This window comes from Aptenodytes patagonicus, unplaced genomic scaffold (assembly GCF_965638725.1).
Source record: "Aptenodytes patagonicus unplaced genomic scaffold, bAptPat1.pri.cur scaffold_69, whole genome shotgun sequence".
In the NCBI taxonomy this organism is placed as follows: Eukaryota; Metazoa; Chordata; class Aves; order Sphenisciformes; family Spheniscidae; genus Aptenodytes; species Aptenodytes patagonicus.
This window is the reverse complement of record NW_027472018.1, coordinates 13,942-35,390: the sequence shown is the minus strand read 5'-3', so window position 1 is coordinate 35,390 and position 21,449 is coordinate 13,942. Positions and strand designations below refer to the sequence as shown.

The 21,449-nt window shown below is 51.7% G+C and overlaps 1 protein-coding gene and 1 long non-coding RNA gene across 10 annotated transcripts in view; both read left to right on the top strand.

The window, feature by feature from the left end:
• The window catches only part of SMARCD3 (SWI/SNF related BAF chromatin remodeling complex subunit D3), a 113,427-nt gene extending 109,847 nt beyond the window's left edge, over positions 1-3,580 (top strand). For all 7 annotated transcript variants that reach the window (XM_076363564.1, XM_076363562.1, XM_076363561.1 and 4 more), the window contains one exon: positions 37-3,580. In XM_076363564.1, the coding sequence (XP_076219679.1) occupies positions 37-90 (54 nt within the window). In that variant the 3' untranslated portion in view covers positions 91-3,580. The remainder of the gene's footprint in view (positions 1-36) is intronic.
• A 5,127-nt stretch (positions 3,581-8,707) lies between these two features.
• LOC143173336 (uncharacterized) lies at positions 8,708-19,713 on the top strand. 3 transcript variants are annotated; one of them, XR_012997531.1, is made up of 6 exons: positions 8,708-9,539; positions 9,715-9,822; positions 12,038-12,219; positions 12,478-12,587; positions 16,413-16,572; positions 19,500-19,713. It is a non-coding gene; the product is annotated as an uncharacterized LOC143173336 (long non-coding RNA). The 3 variants fall into 3 exon arrangements; XR_012997530.1 differs by having other exon boundaries at positions 8,709-9,466; XR_012997529.1 differs by having other exon boundaries at positions 8,710-9,822.
• Positions 19,714-21,449: the final 1,736 nt, after the last annotated feature.

The following is a 21,449-nucleotide window of genomic DNA, read 5'->3' as shown; positions in this document are numbered from 1 at the left end:
ATCTGCTGAACTGTACAGTTTTTCTTTTTCTTTCAGATCCAGCAGCGCCGGCAAGAACTGGAACAATCTCTGGGAGTGCGCAACACATAAGTACTGCTCACAATATCCCATTGGCATCATGACCACCAAACCAGTGGACTTTTCAGTGTTACTTAGCTCACTGTTACACATGGACCTGCTTCCTGACTGGATGAGAATGTACCATCAACACACCAGTCAGAACACCAGCTTTAGAGTGACCCTTGAAAATCTTGCCCATGGGGGTGTCTCAAACCATTCCAGGCCAGAGACGGCGCTGTGCAAGTGTCAGTGTTAAAGAAGGTTCATTCATCAACGTGCATCATTAAGTTTTAGTGGAAATTTCGGACACTACACAGCAAATCCTAATGGGCTATGCATAGAATCATGGGTGGCATTGATGAGGGAGGTTGAGATGGGTGTTATAGAAGACTACAGATTTAGAGAAATAAATGCAGTTCTCATCCTATGTTACCTAAGAGTCTCAAATAGTAACTTCTCTGGAATTAGACAAGATAGTCTTTCTTACAGCTGTGCCTGAATAGAGTTTTTATTCCAGCTGGAGCAGTGCAAGAAGCCATCTCACCATGTGAAAGAACAAACTAGGGGGATTTTCATTCCTAGAATGAAGAGCCCCTCTGGAAGAAAGAAGTATAGTCAGGACATCTCTTCTGCAAACTCTAATACTTCCTCTTTCCCTTACCCCTGCAGTGAAAGGTAGACTGAATTACGTATCACTAGATGGGTATGATCAACGTGCTGTACTGAGAGGAAGAGAATTATCCCGGGGATAAGAGCTTCTTAGACATCCTTAATGTCAGTGGTGTTAGCAAAGCTGATGTTGAAGCAAGAAATGAGGCATTCTGAGGAAGTGAAAATACCTTAATAGTGCTTTGCTGATACCTGCCTGGAACACAGCAGATATTAAAAATAAGCATATATGTAAAATAAGAGATTTCTTAAATGTTTCTCTGTGTGCCAGCAGGGATCAGCACTGAAGAGAACTTCCCTAATTGTTAAGTTGGTGCAGAATCCAAGAAGCTTAACTTCATATAACGTGGCAGTTTTCTCTTTACTTCAAGATGTTAACAGAGTCCCTGGATTGGTCTCACATTTTGATCATAGGTGAACTGCCTCTTACTATGAATTATTTAGTTCCCTCATACGTGATACGTACTGGTTATATAGGATGCTGTTGAGTTATAAAGCACTATCAGCCTTAAATAGCACAGAGAACGTATCCCTTAGAAATCATCTTCTTTGTAAATGTATGACAAATTCAGACTATGGGAATTTATACCGTATTTACTTGGAAGCAGGGACATCTTCATTAAATCCTCCCCCCCCCCCCCCTCATTTTTTGTAGTGCATAGACGAGTTTGTAATGAATGGCCTAACATGATTTCTAGTCCAAAAAGCAGCTGCCAAGGTATAACTCTCTGTCCAGATGATGTGGCACTCAAAATCCTCTTCTAGGTTACTCCTTTTCATCTCCTTTCTTTCACTTTCTTGGAAAGAGAATCAAATTCACATGTGGTATGGAAGGGAGGCAACTCTTCTGAATAATGCATTTTGCTGTAGTATTGTCCTTTTCTATCTTTGCCAATTTCTTGGTTGAACTTAAAAGTTTCTTCTGTCCAGTCACAGAAGAGATAGTCTTCTCTTCCACCCCTTTATTTAATACCTCTGCTTTCACATTAACAGTGCCATAGCTTTTACTCTCACTGTTGTGTTGAGAGATGTCTTGGAAAACTTATATTTGATTGCAGTCATATGATGGCAGTACCGTCATGCAAAACCATTGTTGTAAGAAAAAGCATAGCTGTACCTCTTTGTCGGAGGCCTTTTACTGGGAATGGCTTCGTTTGGAACTTTTTTATGTTAAAACCTCGTTTTACAGTAAAACGTGAAATCCTGCAGTCTTAAACTGAGTATAGTGAGGGGCTGTGAGGCTGCCAGACAGTGAATGACTTTAAATCTTATTTACTTCAGGACTCCACTAATTGGACTACAAGCAAGAATTATGAGGGAAAACAGTGGGGGTCATCTGCTACTGTGCTTCCATATTTATTACACTGCTGTGTCAGTTGTGTGCATGCTGTCCAGTGTATAAAACTCTTTTCTATATGTGGTAAACGGAGCAGCTACATTCAGGGGATGCATTCAGTCTCCAGGAATAAGAAATACAGAGAAAGATATGCAAGGATGTGAGAAGGGCATGGGACAGAGATAGATGCCTGCAGGATGTCTGCCAGGGAATTCTGCTTTTTGAGAACTTTCCCATTGAAGTGGCGAATATTTGTACAGAGAAATTTCAGTCATAGAATCATAGAATCATTGAGGTTGGAAAAGACCTCTAAGATCATCGAGTCCAACCATCGACCCAACACCACCATGTCCACTAAACCATGTCCCTAAGTGCCACATCTACACGTCTTTTAAATACTTCCAGGGATGGTGACTCAACCACTTCCCCGGGCAGCCTGTTCCAATGTTTAACCACTCTTTCAGTAAATAAATTTTTCCTCATGTCCAATCTAAACCTCCCCTAGCTGGCAACATAATGGAGTCCAGCCTGCTTTTAGAATATCTCTGTAGAATTAATTGGACGGATCTGTTTCCAAGTCTCTTTCAGAGCAAATTAACGAAACTAATGTGGTGTTGCTGCCCAGTGTTCACAACAGCATCACTGGAAGGTGAATCTATGTTAAGCACCAATGCTATACTGAAGTGTATCTGTGTGCACACTTGTGCACATGCATGAGTCAGCCACTGTAGATAGCACTGAAGATGGCAATCCAAAATCTAAATTCTTATATCCCACTGTCCATATTCCTACTGTACATAAAAAGACTGGTCACCAACAGTGAGTCTTAGGAATAGCTGTCAGGTGTCTTTCCTTTGGTTAAACTAGGGTTTGAGATTTTGACGCTTTTTTTCCTGTGTTCAGAAGCAGTTCAGGCTTTTTACTGAAGAGACACAGAGAGAAATTTTGTCTTCTGTTCCAGGAGTGCAGCCAGGAGCTTGCTTGTTTGCAAAAAAAAGAAATTATATTTGAAGAGGAATAATGAAGCAATACTGGGAGGAACTAGACCAAATGCTGCTTGGGCATACGAAAATGAAAGGCAGTGGTACTGAACAGGCATGTAATTGTGGCAGATTGTGAATGATAAATTCATTTTAAGTTCAGGATGGTTGTCTTTTTGTGCGTATAAAAGATGACAAGAAGATGTTTTGGGATCTTCAGTTGCTGCCACAGTACAATACAAATCTGTGCATACTGCAAAAAAACCCCATGTTCTGTGCATAGAAGTAGTTAATGTATAGATGATAATATAGTTAGAAAATATAGCATCAAACTAGGAAAGGATTGAAACGGAACTCTGGAGTACCAATAGAAGGGAAATAGATCTTGGAGCTGAAGTGTTGACATGGCAGGTTTGAAACACTCTTTTTAGTCCTTTGAGCTGTTGGCCATGAGTCAGGATTCAGACCAAGCGTTTCTTAGAAATTAAAGGGAAAACAAATGTTTGATTATGGAATAGAGAGAAGAATACAGCAATGGAAAATTAAATAAAAAGATGGAGCAGAGTGCCACTGAAGTGCCAGTAAGACATAGCACAGGATAATGTGCAGTACTGTTGGAAATAGCACAGTCCATGTGAGTCAGTATATTTTGTTTGCACGTGTGTATGTATACATGTAGAGAGCATGTGGGAGAAAGCCAGTCTCAACTTGTATGTAGCCTGGGAAATGGGCGCGCAGAACAGAACCAAATGTTCTGCAAGTAACTTTGATACACATTGTCAAAACATTTTCCACTGTTACCAACAGGGATTCAGTTGTTCAACTTAGCAGGGTTCGTGGTTGTAGTGCAGACGTTGTTTCAGCTGGCAGTTTTTTTACACCACATTGTTTAGAATTTATCCTGTGGAAGCTGAGTGAAAATATTAGTGCATATATCAATATTGGTGCATATCCTAGGGCTCCTAATTTTGCCAAAATGCTAGTCAGGTATTGGGGGTTTTTTGGCCTGTTTTTGTGTTGAGAACACTTTTATGGCAGTGCAAATAGATGAGGGGGAAAAGAAAGCTCTTTTTTCCTGAAGAAAGAGGTCTCCTTTCTGTAACTGCTCTGTTGTTTAATAGGATGTATCTGTTCTGCCAGATCCTGTATGATAAACACCTTTTCCAATCTCATTGAAGAAAGGAACTCCATTAAAAAAACACATCTGTGGGTTTGCGAGAGTGAGCAAATGGGGGGGGGGGGGGGGGGGGGGGGGGGAGAGAGAGAGAGAGAGACTCCTTCTACTCTGTAGCCGCCGTATCTTCATTGTATGATGCCGAGTGATTCGTAGAAAAGCTTTTAACAATAAATACTTTGTTTCTTTGTATCTCTTGCACTAACCTGATGTGTCTTAACAAAGACAGGCACAGTTGGTTTCGTTCTGCTCCTGATAATGTTCTCAAGTTTTTGGATTTCTGTTCACTTGTGTGCGCATGCACGCGCGCACACACACACACACAGAGGGGCATACATATACAGGTTTTAATGGGACTCGACAAAGGTCAGAACTGTTGCTCTTTAGATCTTTCTTACGTGAATTTGCTTCTTCACTGGATTCCATCTTCAGCCATTTCCATACTGAATAAGTGAGAAATCCTTACCATTGGAGAGGTCTGGCTCCTCTCTGAGTCAGGTGCTTGGTCATTTGGAGTACATTTTATCATTATCACTGTTATTAGTTATAGTCAACAAAAAAGTTGCAGCTGGGGCTAAAGCTTGGATGCTGAGAGGTGTACGAATTATACAGCCGCCACCTAGACCATGGTAGGAATTATGCAGATGCCACCTCAATAGGGCTCGTCCCTAGATTCCACTTTAATAAAACAATCGGAGTTTCTTCTTCTACTATGTTTAATATGCCACAGTAGTTACAGCTCAAGCTGGGTGCCTCTGAAGAGGGACCCCGCCTGTCGATTGTTACTGGATTTTATAGTCTCTATAAGTTGCTTGATTTCCTGATAGCACTTAGGCTCATCCAATCCTGTTTGTGGAGTCTGGGGTCTTCTCTTCTAATTTTCTCCCGCAGCTTCCAGGCACCCTTTTTGTCTGTGTCTTGAGACATTTCCTTATCTTTTGTTACAGAATATCCTGTAGTTAAAGTTTTACTTATACTTCCTCATCTACCGGTTACATTTCCATAGATAAAAACAAAGGTTAAAGTACAATTCATGTGGCCTAAGGCTTCATTTAGTCACTAGTGCTAAGCTCTGGCACAAATTAGTCTCTCACTACAGAGGAGCCTGCAGTAAGCTGTGCAAACAGCTAAGCAGCCTTCCAACAGAGGTATGATACAGCCAGTAATATTAGAAACCTTTGTCAGGATGAGCAAGCTGTAATTCACCAGCTCAGCGAAGAGGGGTTTGTTTCTGAGTTAAGGTCTCTTAGCCCAACAGACTGTCAAAACAGAATGATGTAAAGAAGTGGGATGGGTGAAGAGTCGAAAGAGAGAAGGGTGAAAGAAGAAAGGAAGACCTAGAATTACTTCAGCAACTCAGTGAAAGGGAAAGCAAAAGTAGTAGCCTTTATCTGGGAAGAAAGCAAACAGACTTGAAAAAAAAAATCCCTACATGTCTATATAAATATTCCACCTAGCATAAGGAAAGTTCTATTTGGAAGGCTGTCTAGGAAATCTCAGCAGCTGAGATTAACAAAAGTTAATTTTGCCTTTGAAAAAAATGAGTCTCTGCACACTTCCTAATGGAGAAGGAAAAACAACTAGCAGTAACAGCAATCATCTTGTAGTAACAACAGTCCCATACATTTTATCCCTTTCCTTTTGGAGCAGCAACAAGGCAGGCTGTTTTTCCAGGAATCCGAGAGGAGGAATGCAGAATTTTTTTTTGTTTCCTGTTGCTTCTTCTTCCTCTCCTGTTCTGTCTGCTCCCCATCCCTTTTCCATTCCCCATCACTATTTTGCTCTCTCGTTTTTTTCTTTTTAAAAAGTTCCCTGTGCCTTTTCTTTCACTCCGTCATTCCTCTGTCTTGTGCTATGTCCCATTTTTGAGGCCATGGAAGTGATATCAGGAGTGAGAAGTTGTCAGAAACAGGTCCTCCAGCCCATCGCTGGTTTTACCTTCTCCATCTCTTTGTCCAAATCTGCATCTATTACTCAATCCCTCTCCCCTGTTCTCTGTCTTACTTTGTGTCTCTCTGTATGTCCCACTCCCTGTCCCCATCTTTATCCTTCCTTCTTCCTCTCCTTTGCCTGTCCTTTTGTCCTGCTCCCTGACCTTATTTCTTCCTCTATCTCACTGTCCTTTTCCCTGTACCTTTCTGTCTCTGCTCCTCAGCCCTTCTCCCTCATCTTACTTTTCTCTTTGTAACTCTGTCCTGCTCCCCATCCCTTTCTCCATCCCTCTGTGCTGCTCCCTGCCCCATCTTTCTCTCCCGTCATTCTCTCTCTGCCCTTGTCTTCCTCTTTGTCTCTCTATCCCTCTTTCTTGTACCTCTACCACTCTGTCCTGCTCGCTGCCCCTTTTTTCTCATTCTGTCCCAGTGTCCTGCTCCCCCCCAACCCGTTTCTCTCATGCTCCCTCTTTTTTTATTCTCTGTTGCTGTCCTGCTCCCTGCCCCTATTCTTTTTTAATCCCTCTCTGTCATGCTGCCCATCCGAGTTCTTTTCCTTCATCTCCATCCTGCTCCCTGTCCTTATTTTTCTTTCTCTGTCCTGCTCCCACTCCCTCTTTCTGCCTCTCTTCCTCTGTCCCTGCTGCTTCTTTCTCCATCTCTGTCCTGCTCCCTTTTTTTTTCCCTCTCACTGTGCCTCTGTCATTTTTCTTGCCCGTCTTTTCTGTCTTTCTCTCGCTGTCCCATTCTCTGCCTCGTGCTTTCTTCACTACACCCCCACTGTCCAGCCGGCTCCCACTTTTCTCCTCTCTTCTAGTGTCCTGCGCCCTGCTCCTCATTTTTGGCTGCCTCCACCTCTGCCCAGCAGCCCGTTTCTCCAGGAGACGACCAACTGACTGTCCGTTCCCCACCAGACCGATGACCGTGGCTCCGGGAACGACTGCCAAGGTGTCCCAGGGGCAGGGGGAGTGTAGGGGACCTCGAGCCCCAGAGCAGACTCGCTCCCGGGAACTGTTAAGTGTGTGACTGAATAAATACCCGCCGCCTCCTTTGCCCTCACGGCTGCGTTTGCACTTCCTTTGCACCAGACGAGAGGCTGTGATGGAGCCCAGGGTAGGAGGTGACCCACTGTGGGGGTCGGGCGATGGCCCCCTGTTTCTGTTGGGCTCCAGCTGTGAGTCGGGGCTGGAGGAGCCTCAGGTGCGGGCAGCGAGGCTGGTGGCGACGGACACTCCCTGTAACGGGGTGGCTGCCGGTGGAGGGGCTGGTGCTGCCCTGCCCGGGTGGCCGTGGTGGGGCTGGTGCGAGCCAAGGAAGGAGCGGAGCAGTCGCCGAACTGCGGCTGCACCGACGGAGAAGGTGAGTCCCTTGGACCGCGGACGTCCCGGGCGGCGGGAGGGCGGTGATCCGGGGGAAAGGAGGGCGCCTCTGCCGCGGCCGGGTGGGGGCGGGCGCTGGGGGCTCACCGCGGGGCGGGGAGCACGGGGGACGAGACTTTGGGTCCGGTGGCGGGGCCGCGCGATCGACCGGCGCGTCCCGGGGAAAGCCCCGAGGAGGGCGGCGGTGCCTCCGGGAGGGCGGCGGGGCCGGCGGTGTCCGTGTCGGGGGCTGGAAACGGCGGCGGGGGGGGGGGGGGGGTCGCACCGCGTCGGAGCCGGCGGCGCGGACTGCCCGGAGCCGCGCTTGGCAGCGCGGGGCTGCGCCCGGCGCTTCCGAGTGCGTCAGCGGAGCGGGGGTGGAACGGTGTCCCCGCAGGGTCAGAGAGCAGGGAAGGCTGCCTCCCGCGGCATGCTGGGAGCTGTAGTCCTGGGGCACGGGGCTTCCGATCGGCCATGTTGGTTCCCGGGGCATGCCGGGAGTTGAAGTCTTCTGGCACTCGGCTGCCGGGCGGCCATGCTCTGTTTGCCAGCGCATGCCAGGAGGTGGAGTTTTTGCGGACTTTGCTGCCGGGCAGCTGCGTTACTCTCGGGCGGGTGCGGCGAGGCGTAGTCCGCCGTAGTTGCTACTGCCGCGTCCCCCGCGGCGCGAGGTGTAGTTTTATTGCCGGTTTCGTGTGTTTTTCTGCGGGCTTTCTGCTGTCAGTACTGCCGGTGGGGCGACGCGCATGCGCCGTGGAGCAATACACGGCGCTCGCTGCTTCCGCCCGACGTCCAAAATGCGGGACTGCAGGTGGCGCGTTGCGTATGCGCACTGGTAAGCGACGCCGCGCTCACTGCTGCCGCCCGACGACCAAAATGCGGTACTGCAGCATGCGCAGAGGCGCCACCGCGCTCCACGTTGCCATCTGCCGGTAACGGCGATGCGATGCTGCGGTGCCTGCGAGGCGATGCCGCCGCGCTTGTTGCTGCCTCTCGTTAAGGAAACGCCGCTGCCGTCCCACGTGCGCGGTGCCGGCGGGCGCTCGGCCCGCAAAGCGCGGAACTGCAACGCCGGTGCCGCCCCCGAGCAAGCGCCGCCCGGCGGGTGCTCGCTGCTGCTGCCGCCTGGTGGCTGAAGCGCGGTACTGCAGCGCTGGCACCACACAGGTGTGCAGCAGCGCTGCCGCCGCCTTCGCTGGTCCTGCAGCATGGCGGTGTGCTGGGCGCGATTCCCGGCGCTGGGTGAGGTCCGGGATCACCGGTGAGGCGAGCGAGCCCCTTTGGCGGGTGCGGGGGTGTCTCCTGCCCACTGGCCGCCTGGGGGTGATGGGACGGGAAGCTTCAAATTGCCTGCTGTGGCAGGCTCCTGGTCCGCTGGAGGCAAGCCGGGTCAGGGCAGCCCCAGGGAGTTACCCGAGAGCTGATAGAAGGGAAGAGGGGAAGAAGGCGGACACCCTCCCTGGCACAGATGCTGGGCCCCTCGCCAGATCTCTCCCTGAGCCCCCGGCCCCGCTCGCTCTGTGTAGCTGCCCCCAGCTCCAGCACCTCCCCTGAAGCCTGTCCCATAGTCCCGGGTTGCCCCCAAGCCTTGTCATGAAGGCCGCAAGCTGGCCCTCAAATGCACTGGATTCTCCCTTAATGTGGGTGCTGTTAGCAGCAGTGCAGGGAGAGAGCAGCATCTCCAGAAGCCCCTGGGGAAGGAGAGGCTTCAGCCAGGGGCAATCTATGCTAATAACGGTCGCTGCTTCTTCTTTCCCTCTCCCAGAGGCTGTGCTCAGGATGCAGTTGCCCGTTCCTCGCCTGGGGATGCTGTTGACTGCACCCGCCTCAGGCTTACGTGGGTTGTCTCTGCCTGGTCTCACTCTCCTTGCAGTGTGGGGGGTGCAAAGGGACAGGCAGAGCACTTACTGGCTGTGGACAGGAGCTGCCGCAGCTGAAGCTGGAGAGGCCAGAGAAAGGTAAGAAGAAATCAAAGGCCATCTGGCTGGCAGCTGCCTCCCGCTGCAGGCAAGAGAGAGCCTGTCTTTCCAGGTGAGGAAGGATCCTTCTTCGTAGTCCGCAGCAGGCCAGGCTGCCAATGTGCACCACAGGGTCTGTATGCATAACCCAGTACGTGGTACAGCTGTGTAGTGCGCGAGCGAGTGACGCTGTGTGTCTAGGAAGCCTCCTTTCATATGACCTGTGAGACACCCACATATTCTCTTAGGTGGTGAAGAGCCAAGCGACCAGTTACAGAAGAGGAAGGGCGGAGAGAAGGAAGAAGCAGTGTCTGAACTGTCAAATTCTCCTGGCAGTGCTGAGAGCGAGAGCTGCGGTCAGTTCCAGGCCCTCGGGGCCCTGTCGCCCCTCTTGTGTGTCCTGGGCCCTCCGTGCCCCTCTCCTGGCCCCCTCTCTTTCACACGCTGCTGTGATTTTTTTTTTTTTTTTTGCTACCTCTCCTCTCTATTCTTCTATCCTGCTTCCTCTTCCTCTCTCCCTTTATCTCTCTTGTTCTACCGCTCCCTTTTCTTTTTCTCTCTGTGCTTTTGTCCTGCTCCCTCCTTTTTTCCCATCCTCCATCTCTGTCCTGTAGCCTATCGCTGTTTTTTCCTTTTCCATCTCTTTGTCCTGATCTGCATCTGTCTCTTTTTTTCCCCTCAGTTTCTCTGGCCTGTCCCTTGGTGTTCTTTTCTTCTCTGTGCCTGTATGTGCCACTCCGTATCCCTGCCTTCCGATCTCTCTTGTTCCTTCCTTTTCTTTCTCTCTCTATCCCTTTGTCTTGCTCACTGTTGCTGGTTTTTTTCATTCTGTATCTCACTGTCCCTGCCCTTCCTGTTCATCTCTTACTCTCTCTGACGCTTTGTGCTGCTCCCTGGCCCTATTATTTATTGCTTCACCTCTCTGTCTCTGTTTTTTCTTGTCCTCCACCGCTCTGTCATCCTCTCCATTGCTCTCGTTGGCTCTCTATCTCAGCATCCTGCTCCCTGTCCCTCTCTCTTTCACAGTATCCCACTTTCCGGCTCCCTGGCCCTCACCTGTTTTCTATATACCTCTGTCCTTCCTCCTGTCTTTCCTTGTCCCTCTGGCCTGCTACCCATCACTGTTTTTTTCTTTCTTTATCCATCTCTCTGCCTTGGTCCTGTCACTCTCCTCCTCTTTCTGTCTCTAATGTTTCTTTCTCCACCTCTGCCCCGCTCCCTGTCCCTTTTCTCTTATTCTCTCTGTCCTCCATCCTCCACCTAAATTTTTGTCTGTATATCTCCATACCACTGCCTGTCCCATCATTTCTCCCTATATCCCCCTGCCCAGCTCGCTGTCCCATTATTCCCCTCTGTCCTGCTCCCTGGCTTTTTTCTCATCCTGCAGCCCAGCGCTGGTTTTTCTTCCCCCCTCTCTTTGTCCTGATCTCTCTCTTTTTTCCTCTCAATCCCTCTGGCTTGTTCCCTATCTTTTTCTCTCCCTCCCTCCTTCCTTGTTCGTCTCATTCCATTTCTCCCTTGATCCGTCTGTTCTGGTCCTCGCTCATCATTTTCTCTTTCTTTCCCTCTGTCCTGCTCCCTGACCCTGTTTTTCTTCCGCCATGTCCCCACAGGGCTCCTCATCCCTTTTTTATCGATTTCTCCATCTCACTGTCCTTTTCCCTGTACCTTTCTTTCTCTGCTCCTCAGTCCTTCTCCCTCATTTTATTTTTCTCTTTCTGTTCCTCTGTCCTGCTCCCCATCGCTGTATTTTTTTCTCTGTATCTGCTGCTCCATTAACAACTGCCGAGCTGTCCCAGGGGAAGGGTGAGTGTACAGGCACCGAGCCCCATAGCAGACTTACACACATTAATGAACAAACACTTGCTGTCTCCTTTGCACTCATGGCTGTTTGTAGTCCTTTGTACTTGGTGAGGGGCTGTCAGAGAGTCCAGGGGAGCAGGTTACACAGTGGGTGTCAGGGGCCATGGCTGCAGCTGTGGGCTGGGGTTGGAGAAGCCCCGGGGGGGGGCAGTGAGGCTGATGGCCCTTCTGTGTGAAAGGGCTGCAGCCCCAGGGGATGGTGCTGCTGGGGGCATGCCTGCCTGAGAGTGCCAACGAGTTGCAAGGATGTTTCCAACCCACCAGTGCAACAGGCTGACAGTCAGTTGGAGTCAGGCCCCATCAGGGCAGCTCCCAGGGATTTTCTGAGAGCTGGTGGAGAGGAAGCAGGAAGAGGGGCAGGAGATGGCTGCCCTCACCCCTCTAAGTACCTGGAGGCCTTCCCACCCCCTGGAAAAGGCGCTGGGTGCTTCCCCAACTCCTCCAGCCCTGCTCACCCCACGCAGCTGCCCCCAGCTCCAGCACCTCCCCTGAAGCCTGTCCCGTAGCCACAGACTGCCCCCAAACCCTGTCCTCACAGCAGCAAGCTGGCCCTTGAATATGTTTTATTCTCCATAAATGCAGGTGCCATTAGCATCAGTTTGGGGAAAGAGCAGTGTCTCCAGAAGCACCTGCAGAAGGAGGGATTCCTGCCTGAGGAGAGCTACAGTCATCACTGCGTAACAGTTGCTTGTTCTCTCCCCCTCCCAGAGGCAGCACTGAGGGCTCAGTTCTCGGTTCCTCTCTGGGGATGCTGTTGACTGCAGCTGGCTCAGGTTTGTGTGGGCCTTTGGCCTCATTCTCCTAACGGCGTGGGCGAAAAGGGACAGGCGGAGCACTTACTGGCTGTGGACGGGAGCTGCCGTGGCTGAAGCTGGAGAGGCCAGAGAAAGGTAAAGCAGCTGAAGAATAAAATAAAAAGGATCCAGCCGGCAGCTGCCTCCCGCTGCAGGCAAGAGACAGCCTGCCTCTCTGGGTGAGGGAGGATCCTTCTTTGTAGTCCGCAGCAGGTCACGCTGCTAACGTGCACTGCAGGGTCCGTATGTGTCACCAGCAGCATGGTATGGCCGTGTAGTGCACGAGCGAGCGAGGCTATGTGTCTAGGAAGCTTCGTATTGTAAGAGCTGTAAGACACCTACGTATTCTCTTAGGTGGAGGACAGCCAAGCGACCGGAGTTACAGAAGAGGAAGGGAGGAGAGAAGGAGAAAGAAACACCTGAACTGGCAAAGTCTCCTGGCAGCACCGAGAGTGAGAGCTGCGGTGAGTCCCAGGCCCTCCCTGCCCTGCCCCTGGCCCCACCTCTTTTTTTTTTTTGTTTTTTGCTTCCTTGTACCTCTCCCTATTCTTCTGTCCTGCTCCCTCTTCCTCTCTCCCTTTCTCCTGTTCTACAGCTCCCTTTTCTTTTTCTTTCTGCAATTCTGTTCTGCTCCCTCTCCCTCCTTTTTTTTCATTTCATCCTCTGCCTCTGTCCTGTAGCCCATTGCTGTTTTTTCCTTTTCCATCTCTTTGTCCTGCTCCTTGTCCTTGTCTCTCTTTCCCTTTGTTCTGCCTCCTGTCCTTCTTTCCTTTCTTGCTCCATCTCTCTGTCCTGCTCCCTATCCCCCCCCACCTCTCTCTCTGTTTCTCTGTCCTTCTCCTTGACTTTCCCCTTATTTCTCTGTCTTGTTCCCTCTTTGGTTTTTTGGTTCTCTGTCGCTCTGTCCTGCTCGCTGTCACTGTTTTTTCTCACTCCATCTCTGTCCTGCTCCCTGTCTCTTATTTTTGCCTGTCTTTCACTTTGTCCTTCCTCCCTGTCCCTTTTTTCTCTTTATCATGTCTTGCTCCCTGTCCTTGTCTTTCTCTTACAATCTGTGTCCTGCTCCTTGTCCTTCTTTTTCTGCTATCATCCCCCATCCTTCTTCCTGCCTTTTTTCTCTTTCTATCCTTCTGCCCCAATGCTTCTTTCTCCACCTCTGTCCTGCTCCCTGCCCCTTGTTTCCTCACACCATCCCGCTCCCTGCCCCGTTTCCTCTCACTGTCCCTCTGTCCTGCTTCCTGTCTTTGCTTTTTCTGTCTTTATTTCTCTGTCCCGCTGCCTGTCCAATCAGTTCTTGCTATACCTCCCTGTCCAGCTGGCTCTCCCTCTTTTCCTTTCTCTCCTCTTCGGCCCTGCCTCCTGGCCCTTTTCTCTCTTCCTCTATCTCTGTCCTCTAGCCTGTTGCTGGTTTGGTTTTTTTTCTTTTCCTTCTTGGTCTCTTTGTACAGATCTGACCCTTTATTTCTCAATTTTCCCTTTGTCCTGGTCCCTGTCCTTTTTCTCTCTCTGTCTGTGTCCTGTGCCCTGTCACCACCTTTGACCCTTCTTTCTTCTTCCACTCCTTCCTCTCCTCCCCCCCGCCCCCCAATCTCTCTATCCCTCTGTCCTGCTCGCCGACCCGACATTTTCTTGCTCTCTCTCTCTCTGCAGGGCTCCTCATCCCTATTTCTCTTGATTTCTATACCTCTCTGACCTTTTCTTTTGACCTTTCTTTCTCTCTCTGCTCCTCGGTCTTCTCCCTTGTCTTATTTTTCTCTTTCTAGTCCTCTGTCCTGCTCCCCATCACTGTATTTTCTTTCTTCATTTCTCTGCCCCGCTCCCCATCCCTCTCTTTCTTTCTCCATATGTCTGTGCTGTTCCCTGTCCCTCCCTCCCTCCCTCCCTCTCTGTCATTATCCTTGCATCCCTCATTGTCTCTCCATCCCTCTGTCTTGCTCCCCATCACTGTATTTTCTTTCTTCATTTCTCTGTCCTGCTTTCGGTCCCTGTTTTTCCTCTGGCTTCACCCCTCTGTCATTCTCCCTGTTGCTCTCGCTTGCTCTCTATCCCAGTGTCCTGCTGCCCATCCCTCTCTTTTCCTCTCTATTCCATTTTCTCGCTCCCTGTCCCTCGCTTGTTTTCTGTATCCCTCTCTCCTTCCTCCTGTCCTTCCTTCCCCCTGCCCCCCTGCCTCTGGCCTGCTTCTTGTCACTGTTTTTTCTTGCTCCTGCTCTCTCTCTGAGTTCTGTCACTCTCTTTCTCTCTCTGTCCTTCCTCCAACCTGTATTTCCCTCTCTCTATCCCTCTGCCCCTAATGCTTCTTCGTCTATCTCTTGGTCCTGCTCCCTGCCCCTTTTTTCCTCTTGCTGTCCATCTGTCCTCCTTCCTCTCCCTAGTTATTCTGCCTTTATCACTCTGTCCCACTGCCTGTCTCATTGTTTCTAGTTATATCCCCCTGTCCAGCCAGCTGTCCCTTTTTTCCTTTCTCTCTTCCCTACTCTGACCCTGCTTTTTCTTCTTCTGTCTCTGTCCAGCAGCCCCTCATAATTTTTTTCCCTTCTCCATCTCTTTGTTTTAATCTGCATGTCCCTCCCCCTGATCCCCAGTCCCTCTGTCCTGTTCCTTGCCCTGCTTTTGGTCCCTTCGTATCCCGCACTCTATCCCCATCTTTCTCTCTGTCTCCCTCCTTCCTTTTCCCTCCTCCTTTTCACCTGCATCCCTTTGACCTGTTGTTCACCAGTATTTTTTCCTCCCATTCCTCTGTCCTGCTCCCTGTCCCTTACTTCTCTGTCAATCCCTCTGTCCTGTTGCGTATCGTTATTTTTGCTGTCTGCATCGTCTCTTTCGGCTCTGTCCTCCTGTCCTGCTCCCCAGCAGGACTTTTTCTTTCTCTGACCTGCTCCCTGCCCCCTCTCTTTTTCCCTCTGTCATTCTTTCCACTTCCCTGTACCTTTCTCTCTCCAATCTTGTGTCCCACTCCCTGTCCCTCCCTGTTTATATCCCACTGTCCTGGTCCCCATCCCTCTCTTTGCCTCTCTATCTCTCTGTCCTTGTCCCTGTTTTTTCTTTCTCCATCTCTCTGTCCTGCTGCTCATCTCTGTCCAGTTCCCTTTCTGTTTTTTTTCCTCTCTTGATTACTCTGCTTTTCTACCTGTCCCTATTTTTTGTCTCTCCATCCCTCTGTCCTGCTCTGTGTTCCCTCCCTCTCGCTCCCTGTGTGTGTCCTTCTGTGTGTTACCCGTCCTTCTCCTGTTGATTTTTTCCTCTTGCTGTATCCCTCTCTCCTGCTCCCTAGAAGTATTTTTTGAATTCTCTGTATTTCTGTTCTTCTGCCCATTGCATTTTTTGTTCTCTGTCTCTCTCTCTCTCCTGCTCCCCATCCTCCCCTTTCTCGCTCTGTCGTTCTTTCCTCTTCCTTGTAGGTCTGTTTTTCTGTATCCTTGCGTCTCCCCCCCCCCCCCCCGTCTCTCTCTATCACACTGTCTTGCTCTCCACCCCTCTCCTTTTTTTCTTTCTACCCTTCTGGTGTGTGTCCCCCCCCAGCCCCCCCTTTTACGTGTCCTGGTCTTTCTCTCTACATCCTTCTGTCATTCTCCTTCTCTTGCTCTTCTTGCTCTTTCTCTCTCTCTTCCTCTGTCCTATTCACTGCCCCATCACTATTTTTTTCCTCCTCCATCCCTTTGTCCTGCTCCCTGTCCTTGTCAATCTTTCTCTTTGTTCTGCCTCTAGCCTGTCTTTGTTTTCTCCATCTCTGTCCTTTTCCCCGTACCTTTTTCTCTCTGCTCCTCCATCCTTTTCCCTTGTCTTCTTTTTCTTTCTGCCATCCCTCTCTTTTTTTTCTGTGACCCTCTGTGCTGTTCCCGTTCCTTTCTTTCTCCTGTTATCTGTTGTCTTACCTGTCCCTCTTTCTCTGTCTTAAACATTTCTTCTCCATCTCTGCCCCGCTCCCTGTCCCTTTTCTCTTATTCTCTGTCTTCCATCCTCCCCCTAACTTTTTGTCTGTATATCTCCGTACCACTGCCTGTCTCGCTATATCCCCCTGCCCAGCTCGCTGCCCCGTTATTCCCCTCTGTCCTGCTCCCTGGCCTTTTTTCTCACCCTGCAGCCCAGCGCTGGTTTTTCTTTCTCCATCTCTTGGTCCTGATCTGTCTCCCTCTTCTTTTCCCTCAATCCCTCTGGCTTGTTCCCTATCTTTTTCTCTCCCTCCCTTCTTCCTTATTCCTCTCATTCAGTTTCTCTCCCTATCCATCTGTTCTGCTCCCTGCTCATCATTTTCTCTCTCTTTCCCTCTGTCCTACTGCTGCGTGTAGTGCGCAAGGCTATGTGTCTAGGAAGCCTCATCTCGTAAGAGCTGTAAGACACCCACGTATTCTCTTCGGTGGAGGACAGCCAAGCGACCGGAGTTATAGAAGAGGAGGGTATGAGAGCAGGAGAAAGAAGCGTTTGAACTGGCAAATTCTCCTGGCAAAGGTGAGAGCGAGAGCTGCGGTGAGTCCTGGGCCCTCAGGACCCTGTCGCCCCTCTTCTGCATCCCAGTCCTTCCCTGGCCCCTCCTCTTTCCCATGCTGATGCGATTTTTTTTTTTTTTTTTTTTTTTTTTTTTTTTTTTGCACGCTCCTCTGTACTTCCTTTCTCCATCTTGCTCTGAGCGGCTCCCTGTCCCCATGTTTTAGGTCCTCACTCTCTCTCTGCCCTGTAGCCCATGGCTATTTTTTCCTTCTCCGTCTCTCTCTGTCCAGCTCCCGGCCACTATTTTTGCGTTCCTCCCTCTCTGTCCTGTAGCCCGTCGGTATTTTTGCTGTCTTTGGCTCTCTGTGTCCGGCCCCTTGTCCCTGTTGTTCAAGGTCTTCCTTCTCGGCCCTGTAGCACGTCGCAAGTCTATTTCTTTCTCCATCTCTCTTTATCCTGCTCCCTGCCCCTTATTTTGAATTCCTCCCTCTGTCCTGTTGCCCATCGCTATTTTGTCCTTTCTCCGTGTCACTCTGTCTTATTCCCTGTCCCTGTTTTCCTAAGTCTTCCCTCTCTGCCCCCTAGCCCGTTGCTCTAGTCTTCTTTCCTTGTCTCAGTTTGTCTGGCTCCCTGTCCCACTTTCTTCATTCCTCCCTCTCTGCCGTGTCGCCCAGAGCGTCTCCTTTCTCCCTTCTTCTCCGTCTGTCTTGCTGTCCCCATTTTTAAACTCTCCTTTCTCCAGTAGCCCGCCACAGTTTTGTCTTTCTCCGTCTCTCTCTGTCCAACTCCCTGTCTCTAATTTTTAATTCTTCCCTCTCTCTCTGGAAGCCTGTTTGGACTTTTCCCCTTCCCAGTCTCTCTGTCCAGCTCCCTGTCCTTGTTCTTTAATTCCTCCCTCTCTGCCCTGTTACCCATCACCATGTTTAGTTTCTCCATCTCTCTCGGTACAGCTCAAGACCCTGATTTTTAAAATTCCTCCTTCTCTGCTTTAGAGCCTATTGGTATTTTTTTTTCTTTCTCTGGCTTTCTCTTTCCAGCTCCCAGGCCCTGTTTTTCAATTTTGTCCTTCTTGGCTCTGTGCCACATTGCTATTTCATTTGTTCATCCAGCTCTCCCTGTCTGCCTCTCTGCCAGGATTTTTTAATTTGTCCCTATCTGTCTTGGAGCCCATTGCTGTTTTTTCTTTCTCTGTGTGTCTCTGTCTGGCTCCCTATGTGTTTTTAATTCCTCCCTCTCTGTCTTGTATGCGTCGCTCTTTTAATTTTCATTCCCCGATGTCTCTCTGTAGATTGCTCTCAGTCCCGTTTTTTTAATTCCTCCCTCTCTGTCCTGTAGCCTATCGTGATTTGTTCTTTCTCTGTCTCTCCTTTTTCTGGCTCGTGGTCCCTATTTTTCAGTTTCTCCCTCTTGGCACTGTAGCCCGATGCTATTATTTGTCTGTCTGCGTCTCTCTTTGTCCAGCTCCCTGTCCCTGTTGCTCAGTTTCTTCCTTCTCAGCCCTGTAGCATGTTGCGATTCTGTTTCTTTCTCCGCCTTTCCTTTCCCAGGTCCCCGTCCCTTACTAATTCCTCCCTCTCTGTCCTAGTGTCCCTTGGGTTCCCCCCTGCCTTTCTCCAGCTCACTCTTTCTTGCTTCCTGTCCCTGTTTTTTAATTCCTCCCTGTCTGCTGCGTCACTTTTTTCTTTTCTCCATCTCTCTAGGTCCGTCTCGCTGCCCCCATTTTTTAAGTCTTCCTCTCTGCCCTGTACCCTGCCGCTATTTTTGCATGTCTCCATCCCTCTCTGTCCAGCTCCCTCTCCCTATTTATTAATTCCTTCCTCTTCTTCCTGCACCCGCCGCTATTCCCTGCGATCTCCATCTCTCTCTGTCCACCTCCCTGTCCCCAGTTTTTCATTCCTCCCTCTGCCCCCTGTAGCCTGTCTGGACTTTTGCCTCGGTCTCTCTCTCTGTCCGGCTCCCCCTCTCTGTGTTTTAATTCCACGTTCTCTGTCCCATAGCCCCACGCTATTTGTTTGTCTTTCTCCATCTCTCTTTGGCTAGCTCCCTGCTGCTGTTTTTTATTTCCTCCTTATCCATCTTGTAGCCCATCGCTGTTTTATTTCTTTTCTTTCTCCATGTCTCTCTGTCCGGCTCCCGGTCCCTGTTCTTTAATTCCTCCCTCTTCCCTGTAGCCCACCGCTGGTTTTTTCTGTTCTCAGTCGTGATCGTGCTCTGTCTGGTCCCCTGTCCATATTTATCAATTCCTCCCTCTCTGCCCTGTGGCCCGTCTCTTTTCCCCATTTTATTTCTGCCTTTCTCTCTGTCTGGCTCCCTGTCCCTGGTTTTTTAATTCCTCCCTCTCTGCCCTGTTGCCCGTGCGATCTTTTGCTTTTCTCCGTCTCTCTCTGGCCAGCTCTCTGTCCCTATTCGTTAATTCCTCCCTCTCCGCCCTGTAGCCTGTTGCTTTTGTCCTTTCTCCATCTCACTGTCTCTGGCTCTGACCCTATTTTAGAATTTCCCCCCTCTTCTTTCTGTACACATTGCTCTTCCTTTTGCTCTCCAGCTCTCTTTTTTTTTTCTGGCTCCCTGTCCCTGTTTCTTAATTCTTCCCTCTCTGCCCTGTAGCGTGTAGCTATGTGGTTTGTTTTGTGTTGTTCCCCTTGCCCCGCCCCTTCCCTCCATCCTTTGCTGTCCTGGCTCCCTGCCCCTATGCTTGTTTCCTCCCTCTCTGTCATGCTGCCCATCCCTGTTTTTTTCTGCATCTCCATCCTGCTCCCCACCCTTCTTTATCGGTCTCTGTCCTGCTCCTTCTCCCTCTTTCTGCTGACTCCCTTCCTCTCTCCCTGTTGCTTCTTTCTCCATCTCTGTCAGGCTCCTTGTCCCCATCTTTCTCTCGCTGTCCTGTTCCCTGCCTCATGCTTTCTCACTACACCCCCGCTGTCCAACAGGCTGCCGCTTTTCTTTTCTAGTGGCCTCCGCCTCTGCCCAGCATTCCATCGCTCCAGGAGCTGACTGACCGACTGTCTGTTCCCCGCCGGACTGACGAGTGCGGCTCCAGGAATGACTGCTGAGGTGTCCCAGGGGCAGGGGGAGCATTGGAGGCTCCAAGCCCCGGAGCAGACTTGCTCCCGGGACTTGTTACGTGCATGACTGAATAAACACTCGCCGCCTCCTTTGCCCTCACGGCTGCGTTTGTGCTTCCTTTGCACCGGGCGAGGGGCTGTGATGGAGCCCAGGGGAGGGGGTGATGCGCGGTGGGGGCTGGGTGATGGCTCCCTGTTCCTGCCGGGCTCCAGCTCTGGGCTTGGGCCAGAGGAGCCCCAGGTGCGGGCAGTGAGGCTGATGGCGACGGCCCCTCCCTGTAAAGGGGCTGTGTTGCCAGAGTAGCTGCAGGCTGTGGGGCTGGTGGTGGGGCTGCCGTGCCCCGGGTGGCCGTGGAGGGGCCGGTGTGAGCCAAGGGAGGAGCGGAGCGGTCGCTGAGCGAGGGGGGCGGCGAGGCCGGCAGGAGGGTCGCGCCGCCTCGGAGCCGGGCGGCAGTGGCCGTCCGGAGCCACGCTGGGGAACGCGGGGCTGCGCTGGGGGCTGGGCGGGGCTTCCGGGTGTGTCGGCGGGGGGAGAACGGTGTCCCCGCAGGGTCAGAGAGCGGGGACGGCTGCCTCCTGCGGCATGCCGGGAGCTGTAGTCCTGGGGCACGGACTTCCGGTCGGCCATGTTTGTTCCCCGGAGCATGCCGGGAGGTGTAGTCTTCTGTCACTCGGGGACCGGGCGGCCGTGCTGTGTCTGCCGGTGCTTGCCGGGAGATGTAGTTTTCGCGGACGCGGCTGCCGGGCAGTCGCATGGCTCTCGGGCGCGTGCGGCGCGGCGTAGCCCTTGCTACCGCCGCGGCTCCCACGGTGGGGCACGAGGTGTAGTTTTGTTGCTGGTTTCGTGTGGTTTTCTGCGGCCTTCCCGCTGCGCCCGGTCCCCGACAAGCCGTGCGGCCGCGCCTCGCGAGCGCATGCCCCTGCCCTTGCTGCTGCCGCCCAGCGACCAAAATGTGGTACTTCAGCTCCAGCGCCGCGAATGCGCTGTCGCGAGGCCGCCCCGCTCGCAATGCCGCCCGGCGACCGAAACGCAGCACTGAAGCAGGGGCGCTGCTCATGCGGAGTTGAGTGCTACACCGCGTTCGCTCCTGCTGCCCGGCGATCAAAAGCCGGTAGTGCAGAACGAGCGCCGCGACGCCCGGCTCGCTGCTGCCGCCGGGCGACAATAATGCGGTACTGCAGGTGGAGAACCGTGCATGCCCGATGGCGCGCGACCCCCGTGCTCGCTGCTGCCCCCTGATGAGCAACTTGCGGCACTGCAGGCGCGGCGCTGTATATGCGGGGTGGCGCATGCCCTCGTGCTCGCTGCTGCCGCCGGGCGGCCAAAATGCGGTACTGCAGGTGGAATGGCGCGCATGCGTGGTGGGGGTGTCACGCCGCGCTCGCTACTGCCTCCCAGCGACCAAGAATCGGTACTGCAGCTCAGGTGTCGCGCATGCGCAGTGGCTCGTTCCCGTGCTCGCTGCTGCCTCCCGGTGACAGCAACCTGGTACTGCAGGTGGAACGGTGCGCATGCGCGGTGGGGGTGTCACGCCGCGCTCTCTACTGCCTCCCAGCGACCAAGAATCGGTACTGCAGCTCAGGTGCCGCGCATGCGCAGTGGCTCGTTCCCGTGCTCGCTGCTGCCTCCCGGTGACAGGAACGTGGTACTGCAGGTGGAACGGTCCGCATGCGCGGTGGGGGTGTCACGCCGCGCTCGCTACTGCCTCCCAGCGACCAAGAATCGGTACTGCAGCTCAGGTGCCGCGCATGCGCAGTGGCTCGTTCCCGTGCTCGCTGCTGCCTCCCGGTGACAGGAACGTGGTACTGCAGGTGGAACGGTGCGCATGCGCGGTG